Source organism: Dermacentor albipictus, chromosome 7, assembly GCF_038994185.2.
Source record: "Dermacentor albipictus isolate Rhodes 1998 colony chromosome 7, USDA_Dalb.pri_finalv2, whole genome shotgun sequence".
Taxonomy (NCBI): Eukaryota; Metazoa; Arthropoda; class Arachnida; order Ixodida; family Ixodidae; genus Dermacentor; species Dermacentor albipictus.
The window spans coordinates 73908860-73925611 of record NC_091827.1 but is presented as its reverse complement, the minus strand read 5'-3'; the positions used below and the strand labels follow the sequence as shown (position 1 = coordinate 73925611).

Below are 16752 nucleotides of genomic sequence, written 5' to 3'. Positions count from 1 at the left end.
ATTCGAAACATCTTTACACTGGTGAAATCAGTCAGAAACACCGTGGATGCATTGAAATATATAGTACGAAGATCGACAGAAAATATAATCTCCTGGTGTACCCATGTTCTTATTTCTCTTATTTTGTCAATTAAGGACAAAACAAAGCGCATATTAGTGAAAAATTACCTAATACTGTTAACTAGGGCAACACTACGCAACAACGTAGTAGTATGACAAGTTGGAAGTACAGCACAACAAACTTAGTACACATGTTATAATGTTTACGATGAGCTATAGAAATTCAGGAAATTTTCAAACAAATAATTAAAACACGCACAAATATTCTAGAAAGCTGTTGCAATATCTAAACAACCGTAGCTTTATATGTAGGTATTCGACCAAGACTGCTTTACAAATTTATTTTTGACATGTACCAAGAACTGCACCACTTTAAATGTTTTTACTATTCCGTTGAGGAGTCATCGTCCTCGTCATCATCGTCATCATCATCGTCGTCATCATTCATCATCATCATCGTCATCATCATCGTCATCATCTTCTTCTTCGTCTTCGTCTTCATCCTCTTCTTCCTCCTCCTCATCCTCGTCATCTCTTTCCTCAAAATTCATGCGATTGTTACCGTCATTGCTTGCCGTCTCCCCTTGCTCTCGCAATAAATTATTCCGTAGAAGGCTCACCTGACCACCTGTTTTGAGAAAAAAATTATAGATGTGCTGTAATATTTCACTGTCGCACAAAAAGAAAGACAAACTATCCAGTGTTTCACCGGAAGAAACGAGTAGTCTTTAACTTCCACAAATTTCACGTAACAGATTAGTTGTTAAGAATAACAAATATCTTTTTTAAAATACTTTGTTGCCATGAATTTCCATTCTCATAAAAACAAAGTGGTCCCAAATCGCGCCTTCACAACATACGCTTATTGTCAAGAACCCATGTTAGATACTGTTGAACTGAGAATTCTACAGGACTTTCGAGTTCTCAATGCATGCGTTATTCAACATCATTTCCTAACTGCAATTACCTTGGTCTCACCATCACAGCTAGTACACTACCGCTACTCACGTCATCATGAAATGGGTTGGCAATAATTTTACTATGCCCTAAGGTTCTGTGTGAACTTATGAAGCTAAACGTTGCATGTGTGCGTAAATACTTGAGCACCACCTTCAGCGAGATAATGATAAGCAATTATCAGAGCTCCACACGGTGCAGCGCATTCAGTACAATTATCATTTCAACTAGCTTTACTCTTGTCTAATAAAAAAAGGCATGAATGAGCGTTCATTTTGTTACTGCAACTTTCTCGTTTTTAACATATTTGTTCAGTTACTAAACTTACAGCTTGATTTATGAGTACGTCTGCGCTGCACGAAAGTCCTTGGGTTCTGAAAGTGATGCCAATAGCCGATTTTACACTCAATGAAACGTCAAGCAAACAGCGACAAGGGCCCTTCTCAAACCTTGGCGGCAGATAACACCTGCCACGAAGGTCTGTGTGTGGTGGCGCTGGCTAGCACTCTCACGGTTCTACTAGGAAAGATAAATACCCAAGGAAGTGGATGGGGAAACGGCGCCGCGGTAGCTCAATTGGTAGAGCATCGCACGCGAGATGCAAAGGTTGTGGGATCATTCCCCACCTGCGGCAAGTTTTTTTCATCCAGTTTCATTTCCATTAGTATATCGTTTGTTTATTTCATTTATTAGGCACAAGTAATATCTCGTATGTTGTCCTTGGTGTCCTCGATGATATGACTAATGAAAATCGGGCTCCTCGCTTAACCCCCTCTCTTCTCGTTTGTTAATAAAGTGTTAAAATACGTAGAAAGAAAAACTAAACGGTTTTGAACGCGACAGCTTATTCTGCAAAAAAAAAGTCAAGACAGAGCAAAATACGAACGATAGAATCATAGGGCGAGTGGGACAAAAACTTTCTATCACAAAGTGGTATTTAACACATGTTTGTGTATTATAAGGGAAAGGGAATGAAAAAAACAAAACAAAAAGAACTAATACGTTAGGTCTTGCAGAGTTGTTTGAAAAAGGCGTTCTTTGAACAAGCTGAATGTTCGCCTTGTCACTCTCACAAGTTTTGGTGTAGGGGAGGTCATTCCAAAGGCGAATGACTCTCGGAATAGCGGGGCAGTTGAATGAATTATTCTTACCGTAGATGCGCATGAAACTAAACCGACTGTACAACCGTGGTGACGTGTAGTGAGGAGGATAAAGATGCAGAGCTGATGAAGCTGTGTAATGGAAGTGCTTATGAAATAATAGCAGCGTTATGTCATGGGGATTAAGCAAGAATTGTAGTGAGAGGCTGTGTTTAACTTGTGTTTTGCTTCTACTATAGTAAAAAAAGAACATGAAACAACCTTTTTGTATGTAGTAAACCTCAAAAATCGTCATTTTAAGGTTACAATACTAAAGTGTACTGTTTAGTATCAATATCAATCATTGCATAACCATCACTGAAGATCAACAAATATGACACACTGAAGGTAGGCCTCCTCACCTAATCTTATTCGGAGATTGTTTTATCATACAACAAATTTCTGTTCACACCGGGGTACCTCCTTACAAATTACAAAAGGAGTCAAAATAATAGGGGAACTTAATTAGTGGCTAGCCGCATCCTGAAATCGCACAACATACTATCAGTGTCCCTCTTTACACTGCAACATGATTGTTGTATATCCTCGCCAACTACGAGTACATAAACCTTAGATCTCATGAGCTTGCAGTCATGCGGGTATTAACATGTAGCATTTCACAAGCCACCAGGGTATTATATTTTGTTAATGCTCTCTAGATCTGCAACCCTTGCTGAGTCATTCCGTATATGTCTAACATAACAGTATTGTGCTTGTTTTATTACCTCATATGTACAGTGCATATATTCACAGCTCCTTTAGTGCACATATTAAGAATTAATATTTTATAGATACAAACCTTCGTTAGCAGAATCTTCGTGAAGTTGCAGCTTTGGATACGCATCAATGACGCACACCACTATAAAAGAAAAAAAACGAACGTCACTATTATTTATTGACTTTAACATAGTTTATTTTGATGTGTCTTGTATTTTGAATCTTATTCTTCAACACAGATTGCTTTGTACCCATCCGCCCCACCTGCTATCATCTCGCTGAGATCGCAGTATTCAAGAATATAAATGAAATGAATGAATGAATACAATTTCCGAAGATAAATTCACTGTTCGTTGCGTATTTCAAAATGGGCACGCGTATACCTAGCGCTGCAAAGACGTAGGATGAGAATGAGAGTAATATTTTGTATGCTCCTCGTACTTCTCTCACATACATTTAGCACTTGTTACCTATGTCTGAATTGTCGAAAAAACTTCAGACATTTCTTCTAAGAAACAAACATGAATTCCTTTGCTGGGGGATGCAATGCAAAAACGAAGAGTGCTTTATCAACTGGCATCCTTAATGGAACCGGAATACCACCTTTTTGTTGTACTTTTAATTTGTTTCTCCTAAATGACAAGATAAATTGTGCGAGTAGCAGTACAAAAGATCCCCAGAGTCATTTATTTTGATCCTTTTTAATGTTAGTAAAACACAGGTAAAATTACATACAATACAGGGGTCTCATATTTCCTTTCGATGGTCCTGCCTGCTAGATGAAAACAAAATGCGCCACATTCCCTTCACAGTTCCCTTCCATTTTAACAGTTGTCTAAATTATTGTAGGTGAAATTGAGCTAATCCTTTGGTTAACTTGTATTCTCAGTCGGCACATACATGCCAAATTTTCAGCTTCTTTATTCAAATTTGGGCCATCGCCTTCTGCAGGGGTAATAGAACACTTTGACACGTTGTAAAGCTAGTTTTCCAGTAAGTTAATTTGCCCAAATGGTGCCGCAGGCATATTGAAAACACCGTGTAAAGGCAGAGTTTGATTGTCTTTGATGAAAAAAAATGTAGACATCTACACAAAAAACGGGTACGTTGCCCTTGTGTCGAGACCATGCGCAAGAGGCAAGCACTCCACTGTGTAATGCGAATTTGTCTTCATTTTAACGATGAGCATTAGGTGAGTAAGTGCCCTGTAGGAAAGCGCACTGGATAATTAGGAGAATAGTCGGCTCAGAGGGTGGCCTAAGCAAAATGAAAGAGAAGGATATGATAAAATTTATTTTTTTAGGCATAAGTCGTTAATGCTCTAAATATAAGTCATCAGTTGAAGGTGAACGAGGCTAGCGTTCATTTTTTGTTGTATGTAACCTGACTGAGATGGCAGTGGGCCACTGCAAGGTGTAATCATTGAGCGCTCAACTATGATGCTTGGATACATGTTTCACTAAGCTAAGCAAGAAGAACATGTGGAAGTCAATAAAAATTCAATGAACAGTGCTGTGTAAAGGATACTGTATTTTCAAATTTGATAGACCAAAGCAGTGTATATTTACTTTATAGGACCAAACATAGGCCTAATCATAAAGATTCCTTCCTAGATAGTCGGCACCAGTAGGTTCGCGGGTATCTTAATCGGGAAGTGAGGGCTTTTTAGATTGTGTGAAATGGATATGCGCTTCCTGCGTAAATTATTTTCTTTCAGTGTTGCCCTGTGCCATTGTTAGGGCTGCATTCAAGCTTCCATGCTCTATTGAGCATTCATCTTTAGTGCCCCCCTCGCCAATCTTCAGCAGTATCGCAGTGCTTGCACCAAATTGTAGTCTTCCATTAGCAAGCATATTTTGTCTACAGGAGCATTCTTCACGTATTTTGTTTTGGAGGAGCTACATTTATAAAGAAATTTCAATGATGCAAGCTTCTTCTGCAGCGGCACTGCTCAATTTAAACACTTGCGCATGGTCGACTACGTTGCGTTTCAGAGATACCATGAAAAGTTTTTATTTTTCACGCTACCAACACACAACCATACATAAAGAATTACATTGCCATCCTTCAAGTAATTATATTTTATGAGTGTGAATTATCTGATAAACACGAGTTGAGCGTTGCTCACAACTAAACACAATGAAAAGGAGTCACAATAGGAGCAGCATTCGTTTCCGAGTAGTAGATGCAAATTATGCCTAACACGGGCTAACTCAAGGAAATACTGCACGAGAAGAAAGCGAACATGTCCACAACTGCTATGATTCGGCGCTTGGCTATAATTGGGTAAAGCCACGTCCTGCAGCCTATGTAAAATATAGGTATTAGACTCGGACCGAGAGAGAAGCCAAATGGCTGAGAAAGAAAATATGCTTATAATACTAAGATTTGACCTGATTTAGCTCACGTTGAGTGGCACAAAAGTATCCTTTACACATGGCGCACCCCCCCCCCCCCCCTTTAAGAAATCTGTTCAAATAATTAAAAGACTACAGGTAGCTCTTTTTGAGCAGCAAATATTTGACCGTCAGCTATCCCTCCACTATGGCCACTTGAGAGCCGTGCCAGTAACGCAACCTCCACTGGGCGGTTAAAGCAAGCTCGCGACGAGTGGGACTGCTGCAGACTGCAGGACAAGTGGTTGTTGAAGGCAGGTGGGGAGTGCGTCTATTATGAATGTGTTTACATAGTCGACTGGTCATCGCGATCACTTTACCCATCGTAATAACTCGGCGGCCATGGCGTCGTACTGCTGAACACGGAATTGCGGGTTTCATCCCAGACCCAGCAGCAGCATTGCAATGGGGCCGAAGTAGAAAAAAGTATCGCGTGCCTTAATGCAGGTGCATGTTAAATAAGCCTAGAAGTCGAAATGAATTCATAGGCTGCACTACGCCATGCCTAATGATCAGATTGTGGTTCTAGCGTGCAAATCCGATAGGCTGCACTACGCCAGGTCTAATGATCAGATTGCGGTTCTAGCGTGCCAATCCGATAACTCCTTTATTTTAGCAAATACTTGAACCTTCTTTTCGCCGAATGTTCGCATTTCCTGTAAAGGTCAAAACTTAATTACGCTTCATTTCAGTCGCCTAGTTATTGCTATGCGAATCGTTTGGTAGTTATCTTGAAATCCAGATTTTTGCGCTTTTTTGAAAGTGTTAGTACTTTGACGAAAGTATTTGTTTAGGGGAGAAATCGTATGTGTGACACAAACGTATATGTGGTTGCTGCAGAAAAACGATTGCCAGGAAAATAGCATGAAGATGGCGGGACATGCCAAACAGTTGCTTTACTCCGCCTAATAAAATGTTGCAACATCATCCATTACAACGTGTGGGTTTATTGACCAGTTGCTATCATCCAAAAAGATTCACACACTCATGCTGCCTGCAGTAGAAAGAACGTTCCACATCCGCCGCCAAGGTTTGTTAGTGGTGGCGCTGGATAACACTTCAAGAATTAGTTGTCGTAGTAATACATAAATACCGGAGAAAGTGGATGGGAAAACGGCATCGCTGTAGCTCAATTGGTAGAACATTGCACGCGTAATCTGAAGACGTGTGATCGTTCCCCACCGGCGGCCAGTTTTTTTGCTCCATTTTCACTTCTAATAATTTATAATTTCTTTAATTCCATTATTAGGTACAAGTAATTTCTCCTGTGTAGTCCTTTTCTTTGTTGGCTTCTTATAATACTTTTGGGGTGGGCACTCACATTTTAGGTCACTTCGCTTCCAGACAAGGTCATGTGCCCACACCGATCGTCATAGACGGGTGGACAGGTTCCTCGAACCAGGCTTGCTCAAGGAACTAGACCTCTTCAATGGTCGTTACGTGTATTTTCTAGGCTTTTTGTATTCTGCCTCAAATGTCACACCTAATATCCCGGCCCTGAATCTTAAGCTTGGTCTTCAGCGTTTGAGACAGGAATCAAGCGATTACGCTGTCCGCTCGCATCACCGCCTTTACTACACCATTTTCGTCTTTCAATAGGTATTGAATTCCATACTCTATGGATGTGGCGTTAGCCTTCTCAGTCTACTGGCTTGCCGCAAACTCAGCTTTCCAGAATTAGTAGTTGCATACTCCAACCGTATGGAATGAACGTTGAGACAAAATGTTCATTCGCTGAAGAGAAAAAATGCTTTGACATTATCTGAACACTAGAAAAGTTTTCCCTATATATACTTTCTCCCATTCCATATCGTAACCAACCAGTCGTGCTTATGCTGTAGGCGCTGCCAGCACCTATCATTCCAGCTGGCACGCACCTTTTTCGGCTACGAAATTTCACAACCGCAGTCTCGGCTTCCAGCCACATACGAAGAGATGTTGACGACGTTTTTCGCTAGCCAGTGCTTGCCTCGCTGCCTTCGACACTGCGCCTGTGTCTCCTGCAAATTACATGGCTTACGAGCAACTGCGATATCTGTGGATTGACACTGTGTTAAAATACATTTGGGAGATCTCTCAACTCGACACTCTCGAGCTTTGCGGCATCAGGCTTGCAGCTTTGCCAATCCAATTAGATTCTTGTATAGGAAAAAAAACCTTTTTGGAGCTATCGATTGCTTGCTTTTCTTTTCGTCGCATTACCTAAAAGAAAGTTCCCACACTTTGTGTATGGATGGTCAGTGTGCACATAATGGTTTCTTTGATATGTATGCTGAATTTTGTGCGAGGATGTACTGGAGTGGTATGTGTGAATGCCCGCTTGCGTGCAACTGCATTGGTTTCTGCTGGAATTTCAACACGACAATTTTTCTACGCATCGCTTTTTGTTTTCGCAGCCATTCTTGTGCCCTCCTCAGTTCCTTGATCTAGTCAACATCGATGTGCATAGACCAAATCTAAATACTACTGTCGGCAAAAACTGAATCATTGCGGCCATAGACCACTTGAAGCACTATGCTGCAACTTACACCGTTTTGTCAGACACTACCGCCTGAACTTTGGAAATTTTATTTACTTTTTATAATTCTTAGTCCCAGTGGTCCTCCGAATACTCTGCGCTACAAAGACAATGCTTTTCCTTTAAACGTCGTTAGCAAGGTTCGTTCCAAATTACCACTGACAGACGAATGATCTAACGCAGCGCTTCAATCAGGCGCTCAGAGACCTAATCTCTAAGTTCTTCGGCCCTCACCAATGTGGTGGAGATCTCAAGCTCTAGCTCGTGATGTATGAATATAATAAGGCTCCTATGTCAATTAATGGCTTCTGTACTTTGTTCATTTGGTGCGATCGTGTACGTTCTAGTACATCCTACACAATGCTTCAATACTGACCTGATCACGTTGTACACATGTTTCCGTGGCTGCGCGAGATACTGAAGAATGTCGGAACTTTGCCCGATTCTCAACCAGTCACAAATAGCTGCAGACATCTTGTCTTAATGACAACCGTGCTTCGACCGTTTCCTGTTACCATTTAGCTTCAATATGGTTTTCTGGCTCATCAGCCAGGCACTGAAATAAGATTGTCGCCAGATATGAACGTCTAAATGAACTTCTCCCATTAAGACGCTGTGTGAACCAGTCAAGGCATCTACGGAACTTCGTCACAGTAAACACAAGAGTGTACACGTCCAGCAATTCAAAGCATTTTATAATCGGTTCGGTGTCTTCTTTCATGAGGTAGCAAGAATGCTCGTTTTTTTTTGCCCGGAAGACACTATTAAAGAAAAAATTGGAGGACGCTTAAGCTTCGCCTTCAAGAGTGGGACGCGACAGCGTTCCCGTCGACCCGCCAAGGGGTATAAGACAATGCGCTACGGCACAGCGATCACTTACGATGCGCCCCGCATCGGACTTAGCGCCCACCTATCACGCGGTGAGCGTCGAGCAACGCAGCGTTCGGCGCGCCAACGAAACGTGCGCCTGATCGAACGAAACGAACCAAAGAACTCGGTGTCTCGGAGGGGAAACGATCTACGCCAGCCAAACGTCGTGATCGGCACGGGCAGAGAGATAGATAGTAATCTAAACCGGATGCACGGCGAAGCGTCGTCAGGGGAGAGGGAGTCCTGCGACGCGCCTGGCAGCGGTCCCAATGCGCGCGCGGCGCGCCTCCTGTCGGGGCAGCGCCGTACATTGAGAGGAGGGGGTCTTCTGTGTTTGCCGCAAGATGGCTCTGCGTGTGCGGAAAGCGCAGAAGAAATGCAGCGGAAACGCACTTCGCAACTCGTGTAATTGTGACTTCTGTACGTTACATGTTCATAATTACCGATATACACCGCAGTATAACTTTCCACGGCTCGTTTCGAAGGCAACACCGCATTCACTAGAGGCGCGTTTGCACCGCTTGGAAGCATCGAACTCGTGGCTGAGTGGTAGCGTCTCCGTCTCACACTCCGGAGACCTGGGTTCGATTCCCACCGGGCCAATCTTGGAAGTTGCTTTTTATTTATGAAGCGCCTGCCGTGATTTATCGCTCACGGTCAACGCCGCCGACGCCGACACCCGACGCCGACGACACCGGCTTTTCTGCGACACGAGCTCCTTAACGCTATCGCGTTAAAATAAGCACGCCTTTCAGCAACAATATCGGCGCCTTGCCACGACTTCCTAAGTGTATTTTGGACACCGGTTTTCGCAAGGACTTAGACAGATGGGCGTTAAATTTGCATTATTTCAAATATATGCCTTAAGCACAAGCACTTCTTGTCACGAAGATGTCAAACTGGTGCCAGCAATCGCAACACAGAAAATACGGTAGACAGTTCTATTGACGGAAAGTGCGTTTAAAGGTGAATTTTTGAAAGGTTCATTGCGAAAATTTTTCCGAGCTTCAAGCACCCAAAACGAGTATTTGATCTATAGTAGCGCTTTTTGCGTGTGTGCTATGCGACGTTGTTTATAAGCAACGGTCTTGCCTATAAAATATATGGAAGCAGCAGGATAGACAGGCAGGAATGATATGATGTATACGCCTGCTGTATTTATGTTTCCTAATCCAGTTTACTTATAAACAAGAATCTCGTCTGTGAAATGTCAGGAGAGGGCAACATGAAGAGGCGTGAAGTATTTGTTGAATACGACTGCTGGTTCCGTGCGGACTCAGCCACTTTCTTTATAAAACAGGATCTTACAAGATCGCAGGAGGGAGCAGTTTGGAGAGGCACAGAGAAATACGCTTGTCATCTCTCCTTCTTATTAAGGCCAAGGGGCACAATGTTTAAGGTTTCAATCACAAAGACAGTTCGTATACTTAACCTTGTGAAAGAAGTGAGAGGAGGAGCACTTTTTTATATATGTGCTGACATGAAAGAAAGAGCACATTCATATGTAACATTACTTTGAGATACAAAACACACAAGGCCTTTATTTTTTTTCTGTTGCAATATTTCTTATTCATGGTGCATTAGTACGTGTTGAAGAAATATAGAGAACGTTTCTCCAAAAACAAAGCGAGATGAAGTGGGTCAACATTGCTTTGGAGCAGTCAGATAAAGAAACACGTTTGGTCCGATGCTGGTGTTTTGTACAGGCCTATAGAAACTGAGCAGCGTACTGTTTTCAGAACTCCTAATTACAGCCAAGATGTTTTGTTAATTTTCAGCGCACAAAACGATTGTGTCCGGCGTATCTCCATAGTCCCCTTTTTGCTGAATATCGGCTGGGGGTAATTCTAGGTTTGCCCCGTGCTTCGGGTTTTTTGACAGACAGGTAAATTTTCCATTGGCGCATTACCTTGGCCGTTGTCTGTAATGGCGATCAGTAAAAAAGTCTGCCACTGCGCTACTGGCGAAGAATTGTGACTTTGTTTCAGAAAGATTTTACTTGGTTTGCCTCGCATCAAGCAGTGTTTATGATCCAGTAGTGTAGAACTGCTAAGAAAGTGAGCCAGAGGACACGTCTGATGCCTGCTAACCAATTTGATATCTTACGGCATAATGAATCACCGACTGGCTCCGGAACAGCGGAATTTTTCCGGCGCATCGCCGGCCTTCTGCGCGTACTGCCATACATAATTTTGTTCCGGCTAAATAGAGGCCACATTATTGATGTTACTCATGCTCAGCAACCGACTGGTTTCATGGCAATGGGTTTGCCAAAAGACCAAATTGTAGTATATTTGTACAAATAATGGTCTGAAAGGTGTCACCCACACTCCATGTACCGTGTAAATGCCATATTCAGAAATTATTTGCTGCCCGGGTTATATAAAGGCCAAGGAAGTGAATACGTCTGCTGCTCAGAGGAAATAAGTGGCATCTCAATAATTTCGTTAGGTGTCATCGGGTAGCACCCACGAGGTATTTGACAGCAAAAAAATTCGACAAGGTATGTACTTCAAGGCAGATAAAAGATATCTGCTTCCTTAAGCAAAGCAAATAAATTTCACATAGTCCAGAATGTTGCTAACGCATGTGCCACGAAGAGAAAGACGCAGTCTGAAGTTTAGTCACGAAAACATGTGTTGGCACACACCCTGCATATCATAAGGAAGACCACAGTACAGAAGGCGTACAAATGAAGGTAAATTTAAAATAGTACACTAACATTAGGAATTCGCTTGTTACTGTGGTAATCTTCTTTAGGTCACCGACATTATTTAGGTTTTAGCAAAAGAGTTACGACATCAAATTGGGTGAATAGGCAGTGACCTCTATAATATTGTTGCAGATAAAATCAGATATCAATTTTTATAATATTTTGATAAGTTTTTATGTAGCTTCTTATGCAATGAAAATGTCAATTAAGTCCGATTTCGCCTAACTTCTAAGCTAGGTTTCTGGTTTATTGAGTTACAGACTGAGTACCCGCGTGCTCATTGAACAGGAATCATACTTTCTGGCCAGTTTCCCTTCTATCGTAAATTAGAAATATGTCGCCCTAGATTTTGAATGTTGAGAAGCCCAACATAAAGAGTTCGGAAGGAATGAAAGTAAGAAGTAATGATAACATCCAAAGGCAATGCAGCGTTGCCGCAGAGCACCACGAAGTTATAACAAAAACGCATTTTCAATGACTGGTATCCTAGAGAGTCATTTGCGAGAATTAGGTGCCACACATTCTATTGATTGCAGTGCACAATTACAAATGCCACTTGAAGATACCCCATATTTGTCATACCTGTCCTATACGATAATATCATATGCCGATTGGGAAAACTGGTTTTGATCTGGGATCGTATATGTATCATATCTCATTATCAGATATTGGGATTGTAGGGCATGTAGGTTTTTAATAGGGAAGCAAGTTTCATTTGAGGCTTATTGATTACGCTGAATAGCAAAACATTATTTAAATATAAAACGAACCGTCACCACAAATTAGTCCAATGAATTATAATTACTTTGTTTAGCGCAGAACAACGCACTCAAGAAAGACGACAGAACAAGGCGCTACTCTCAAGAACTAGCCCACCAATACATTGGCCTGAACTAGTCGAATGAAACCTCTCCAAAAGGCAATTGTCAAAGATGAAAGCTCGGCGTTCAATCACCTGCACCATATGCGCTAGGTGCAGTCGAAAATAATAGAATAAAATAAAACAGGTGCGTGCAGATTTTCAACACACTTGCGGGAGAATTTCATAACCACCAAACAACCACAAAAGAAAGTCCACACAAAATTCAGCGGAACTTTTCTTGCATAAGCTACAGAAGTTAGAAGACTTACCCAACGTTACCAACAAGACGAAGAGGATTGTCCTGGACATATTTCGTGATGTAAAAGTAAAAGGTGCTTCAAATACGGTAAGTCAATTCAGAACAAGGTGTCGCCAATATCAGCACAAACTGAGCCTTATATCTACGAAAGCGACATCTGCGCCTGTTAATGTCAGGCACGGCATATGTGCAAAAAATGTACTTGATATTTGTGCTTCTACAAAAACAGAGCCCGCATGGCGTCTGACCTCACAAGGAAGACTTGTAGAATATCGCTTGCTTTAAGGCCGTGCACATGTACTAAATCAAGATTAACGAAATGCTATATCACTTTGCCACATGTAGCACTAGAAGTTCATATGGCGATATGTGGCGGTACGTCTTGTGCGCTACGACGAATCGCATCTGTTATTGTTATGTTTAATGTAAAGCGTTTCAAAGGTTAATGCGCTAACACCGCTGTCGTACATTCCTGCTGCCTTGCCTTGGTATCGACCGGACATGTGCAGTCAGTGCGTAGGTAGTACAAACTCCAGAGACACACAGGGAGATTTGCGGGAAAGCAATACGAGGTAGCAAGGCGACGCAAAGCCACGTTCCACTCAGTCAGCTCTGCCGGAGCTATACTAAACTTCTGGGAATCGCTGATTGTCTCAGCATTGTGGGTTCACACATGAAAGTTTCTGAGTTACTCCAGAGTGCCTACACGGGTCTGCCTATGACGGATGTAAACGTGGCGCTAAAATTACGTAATTGTTTCGAATGAATTGATAGCACTGATGTCTCTGATAGTCCGCAGGGAAGCATTTGGTCATTGAAGTCGTTGTACAACTAACGTCACCGCGTGCCTTAAGCGGGGTCTGGGATGTACAAAGCTTCACAACGTCCGGAAAGTTAGGATGGCTCCAGGGAATAATGTCTTAAAGATCACAATTGACCTTGCAAGTTAGCTTCCAACTTTATTGAAGAGTCAGCAGCGATGATCGTAGTCTCATCGGCATACAGGTAGAAGTCACTGCGCGAAAGAAGGGCATTTAGGCTGCTTCGTTATCCTTTGATGCAAAGGTGAACAAGGTGGTGAGGAATAATAACAGCCTGTGTATTTTGGCCAAATAACTGAACATATGTCAATGCTGGCAATAGGCGGAACACAGATCCTACTACAGCGACGCAACGTATTTAGGTAATTAATTATTTAAAATAATAAAATCAACAGCATTATGATGTCATGAAGCAGTGCACAGCGTATTTTGCGGCGTCAAATAGGTCAACGAAAGAAGGCCATAATTAGCTGTGCAGGCTGCACGAGTACCCAACTCTCTGAAAAAAAAAACTAAGTTTAGCTAGTCTGTGGAAATATTTTGCTATAAATTAAATGAAGACAGATAACAGTGCAATTGGGTGGCAATTAAAATAATTGCTCTCGCATTCCCATTTTTAAACACAAGGGAGGTTTTTCGCGTGTTTGTTAGTTTCATGGAAGTACACCATGCTCAACAATGGCGATACATGCATAGGAAAGCTCAGTGACGAAATTGGAATTAACTTCAGGTAGCTTATATGAATTTCAGCAAAACACATACACTAATTTCATTCGAGCAATATAATATGCTTTATTCGAAACTATTGCAAAACGAGAGAAATATTTGAGGAAGCTACCGAGATGTTGTTGAGAGGATGTTAGTATGGGTACCAGTATTAATAATGTATTATTGATTCATTCATTTAGTATCCTAAAAGCCTAGCGATCATAACAAATGGAGGGAGCCGCACTGTTTTATTGTACCATTCATAGAAACACCTCAACACAGAAAAAATGAAAAGAACGAATTTAAATTATGTAAAAATTAGTTACAGTGATATAAAGAAAGGTCTGTGAATATCCATTCTCACACCACTCCAGCGCTGATATAACCGAGCTCTCTCCGCTGCTGTGGGAGGTGGACAAATGGCGCATTCGGGTGCTTATATGAAAAATAGGCGCAAGCGCACTCCAGGGTAGGTTTTCGGTCATGAGGAGACCTCAAGGCTTGGATTTAGGTGTTTGTCCCTAACACGATGCGTCTCCATCTTATAGGTACATAACGACGCCAGATGACAAATGCCTGGCATGCGCGCATCCCAAGCCTCCTTTTGTTCAGCGAGCTATGAAAGAACGTGCGGCGAGGAGCATGGCTTGGGTGAGCCGTTTACCTAGTACTGCATTCGAATTCCCTGAAGCTTCCCCTAGCGTGTACCGCTGCAAAAGTGTCATCTGAGCTGCGCGTCTGAGGATACTGCCTTGGCAGATTGCTGCCGCTCGAAACCTATGCCACGAAGGGGATGGAATTTCGACCAGACTCTCCTAAGCGATGACGCCTTACGAACTGGTGGTTGGTTCTTCATACAGTTTGCAATCTGGAAAGTACGTCCTGTATAAGTTTCTGAGGGTCGCTGGGCACCTTTCATTTTGTGAAGTTAAGCAATAATGTCGGCGATGACGCGGCCGGTGGCTACCGGCATCACAACAAAAAGCAGCAAGCTCCGTGGTGAGCGATCCACTTGGCCGATAAGCTGCGCGTTCGAAAATACAAGGTCGTCTGAGAGTACTGAAACTGCGGAGGATGCGAAGCAGGCACGTTTAATGCGTGGCTGGCGGATATTGAGTGTAGCTACACGTCGATGGTCTGGTCTACCACTGTTGCCAGTGATTTGAGAAGCGTCGTAGCCAGTGTGACGCTTAACAATTTGCACCTGAAGCGCCAGGTGTTGTTGAACGAGTTCGCGGATGATTTTCGAGCCGTGTGATGACGAAATGGTTCCGAGTAGCTACGTTATGCGATGAAACAGCTCCCTCGGTTTTCGGCAACGAAGTTGCTCTGATGACACGAGCTGCTCAATCTGACGCGACTGGGAGTTGGTTACGTCCTTTAGCAGCTCTAACTGGGCCTCGCTCGATATGAAAGAACCGCAGCTCAAAGTCCAAAAGGGAGAATTTGGGAAGCTTGAGCGTGGTGACTGACGATATTGCTCTTTCGTAGAAAGCAGTATGCCTCAAATCATGGCGGTTGCTATTTGTCAAGCATCCGGGTCTGCTACTTGTAGATGCACAAGGTCCGCAGCGAATATTTCTCTCTTGCCATAAACCTGGCAGCTCAACAATATTTTTGTTCGAGCAAGAGCACTACTAAAAGCAACACAAATCCGAATTGCCTGCGCTTTTAAATTTAGCTGTGTTTAGTTGCTGCTCAACCGGAATCTCAAGAAAAACGTTGACTGTGCTCACCAACAAATTTTTGGAGGACAATACCTTAAGGTTTCTTGCTCCCTGCTTAGGGTAAGCGAACGTCCTGATCTCGCAGCTAAAAAAATCATATCTTTTGTTTTGCCACATTTCTCAATTTCAGCTGCACAGAAATAGCATTTTAAGAATGCGCATACATTTTCATAAATTGATTTCGCTCTTAGATATTATGTAGCCAGTTCGCGAAGAAACTAAACGAAATTGCGGATCTGCAAGTTAGGAGTTGAGGCAAGTTTCCGTGCTGTGGGCCAAAAGGATTGGGTTGGACAGTCTGTTGTCATTCCGGGACGGAATTGTTTCTTAAATATTGTGTTTGTATCGTACATTCAAATGCGTTTTGGGAAATAAGCAATTGCCAGGAAGCTCACGCGCACATTCCCGTGTAAATGTCGGTTCGTGAATTTCTCGTCGCTCCTGTATTTCTAACCCTATCAGACCCCCAACAAAATATTATTCTGTGGCATATCGAAGGGGCCGCGTTTGACAGGACAATACAATTAGACTGCGCATGGTATTTGATGCGTAATTGAAGTGGAGGAAGAATAAAAACGGGTTGGAGTGCACACGGCAGACATTGCCATATCCTGTCTGTTAGCTTGCGACTGCCGTTGAAGGGAAAGCTGTACAATCAATGCATTCTACTAGTGCTAGTATATGGGCCAGTAGTTGGTAGGTTGACACTGGCCCTCTACAATAAGTGAAGGACCGCGTAAAGAGTGACGGAACGAAGAATTTTAGTAGTATCCCTAGGAGAACGGAAGAGAGTGCTGCGGACCAGAGGGCAAACGGGTTTAGCCGATATCCTAATTGACATTAGGAGATAAAAAACGGAGCAGACAGGCCGTGTGATGTGTAGGTTTATACCCGCCCGCCTCCTAGTTTTACAGATTGTGCGCCAAGAGAAGGGAAGTGCAATGGAGGACGGCAAAAAACTGGGTGGGTGGGGAAACTAGCAGATTAGCTGGCACAAGTCGGAAT

General features: G+C 42.6%; 1 protein-coding gene across 1 annotated transcript; it reads right to left on the bottom strand.

Moving 5' to 3' along the window:
* Nucleotides 1–385: 385 nt before the first annotated feature.
* On the bottom strand, nucleotides 386–12645 carry LOC135916073 (uncharacterized). Its single transcript, XM_065449309.1, has 3 exons — nucleotides 12502–12645; nucleotides 2956–3015; nucleotides 386–688 (listed from the first exon to the last, which is right to left on the bottom strand). Exons 1-3 carry the CDS (start codon nucleotides 12539–12541, stop codon nucleotides 501–503), a joined length of 288 nt encoding a protein of 95 aa, XP_065305381.1. The 5' UTR covers nucleotides 12542–12645; the 3' UTR covers nucleotides 386–500.
* Nucleotides 12646–16752: the final 4107 nt, after the last annotated feature.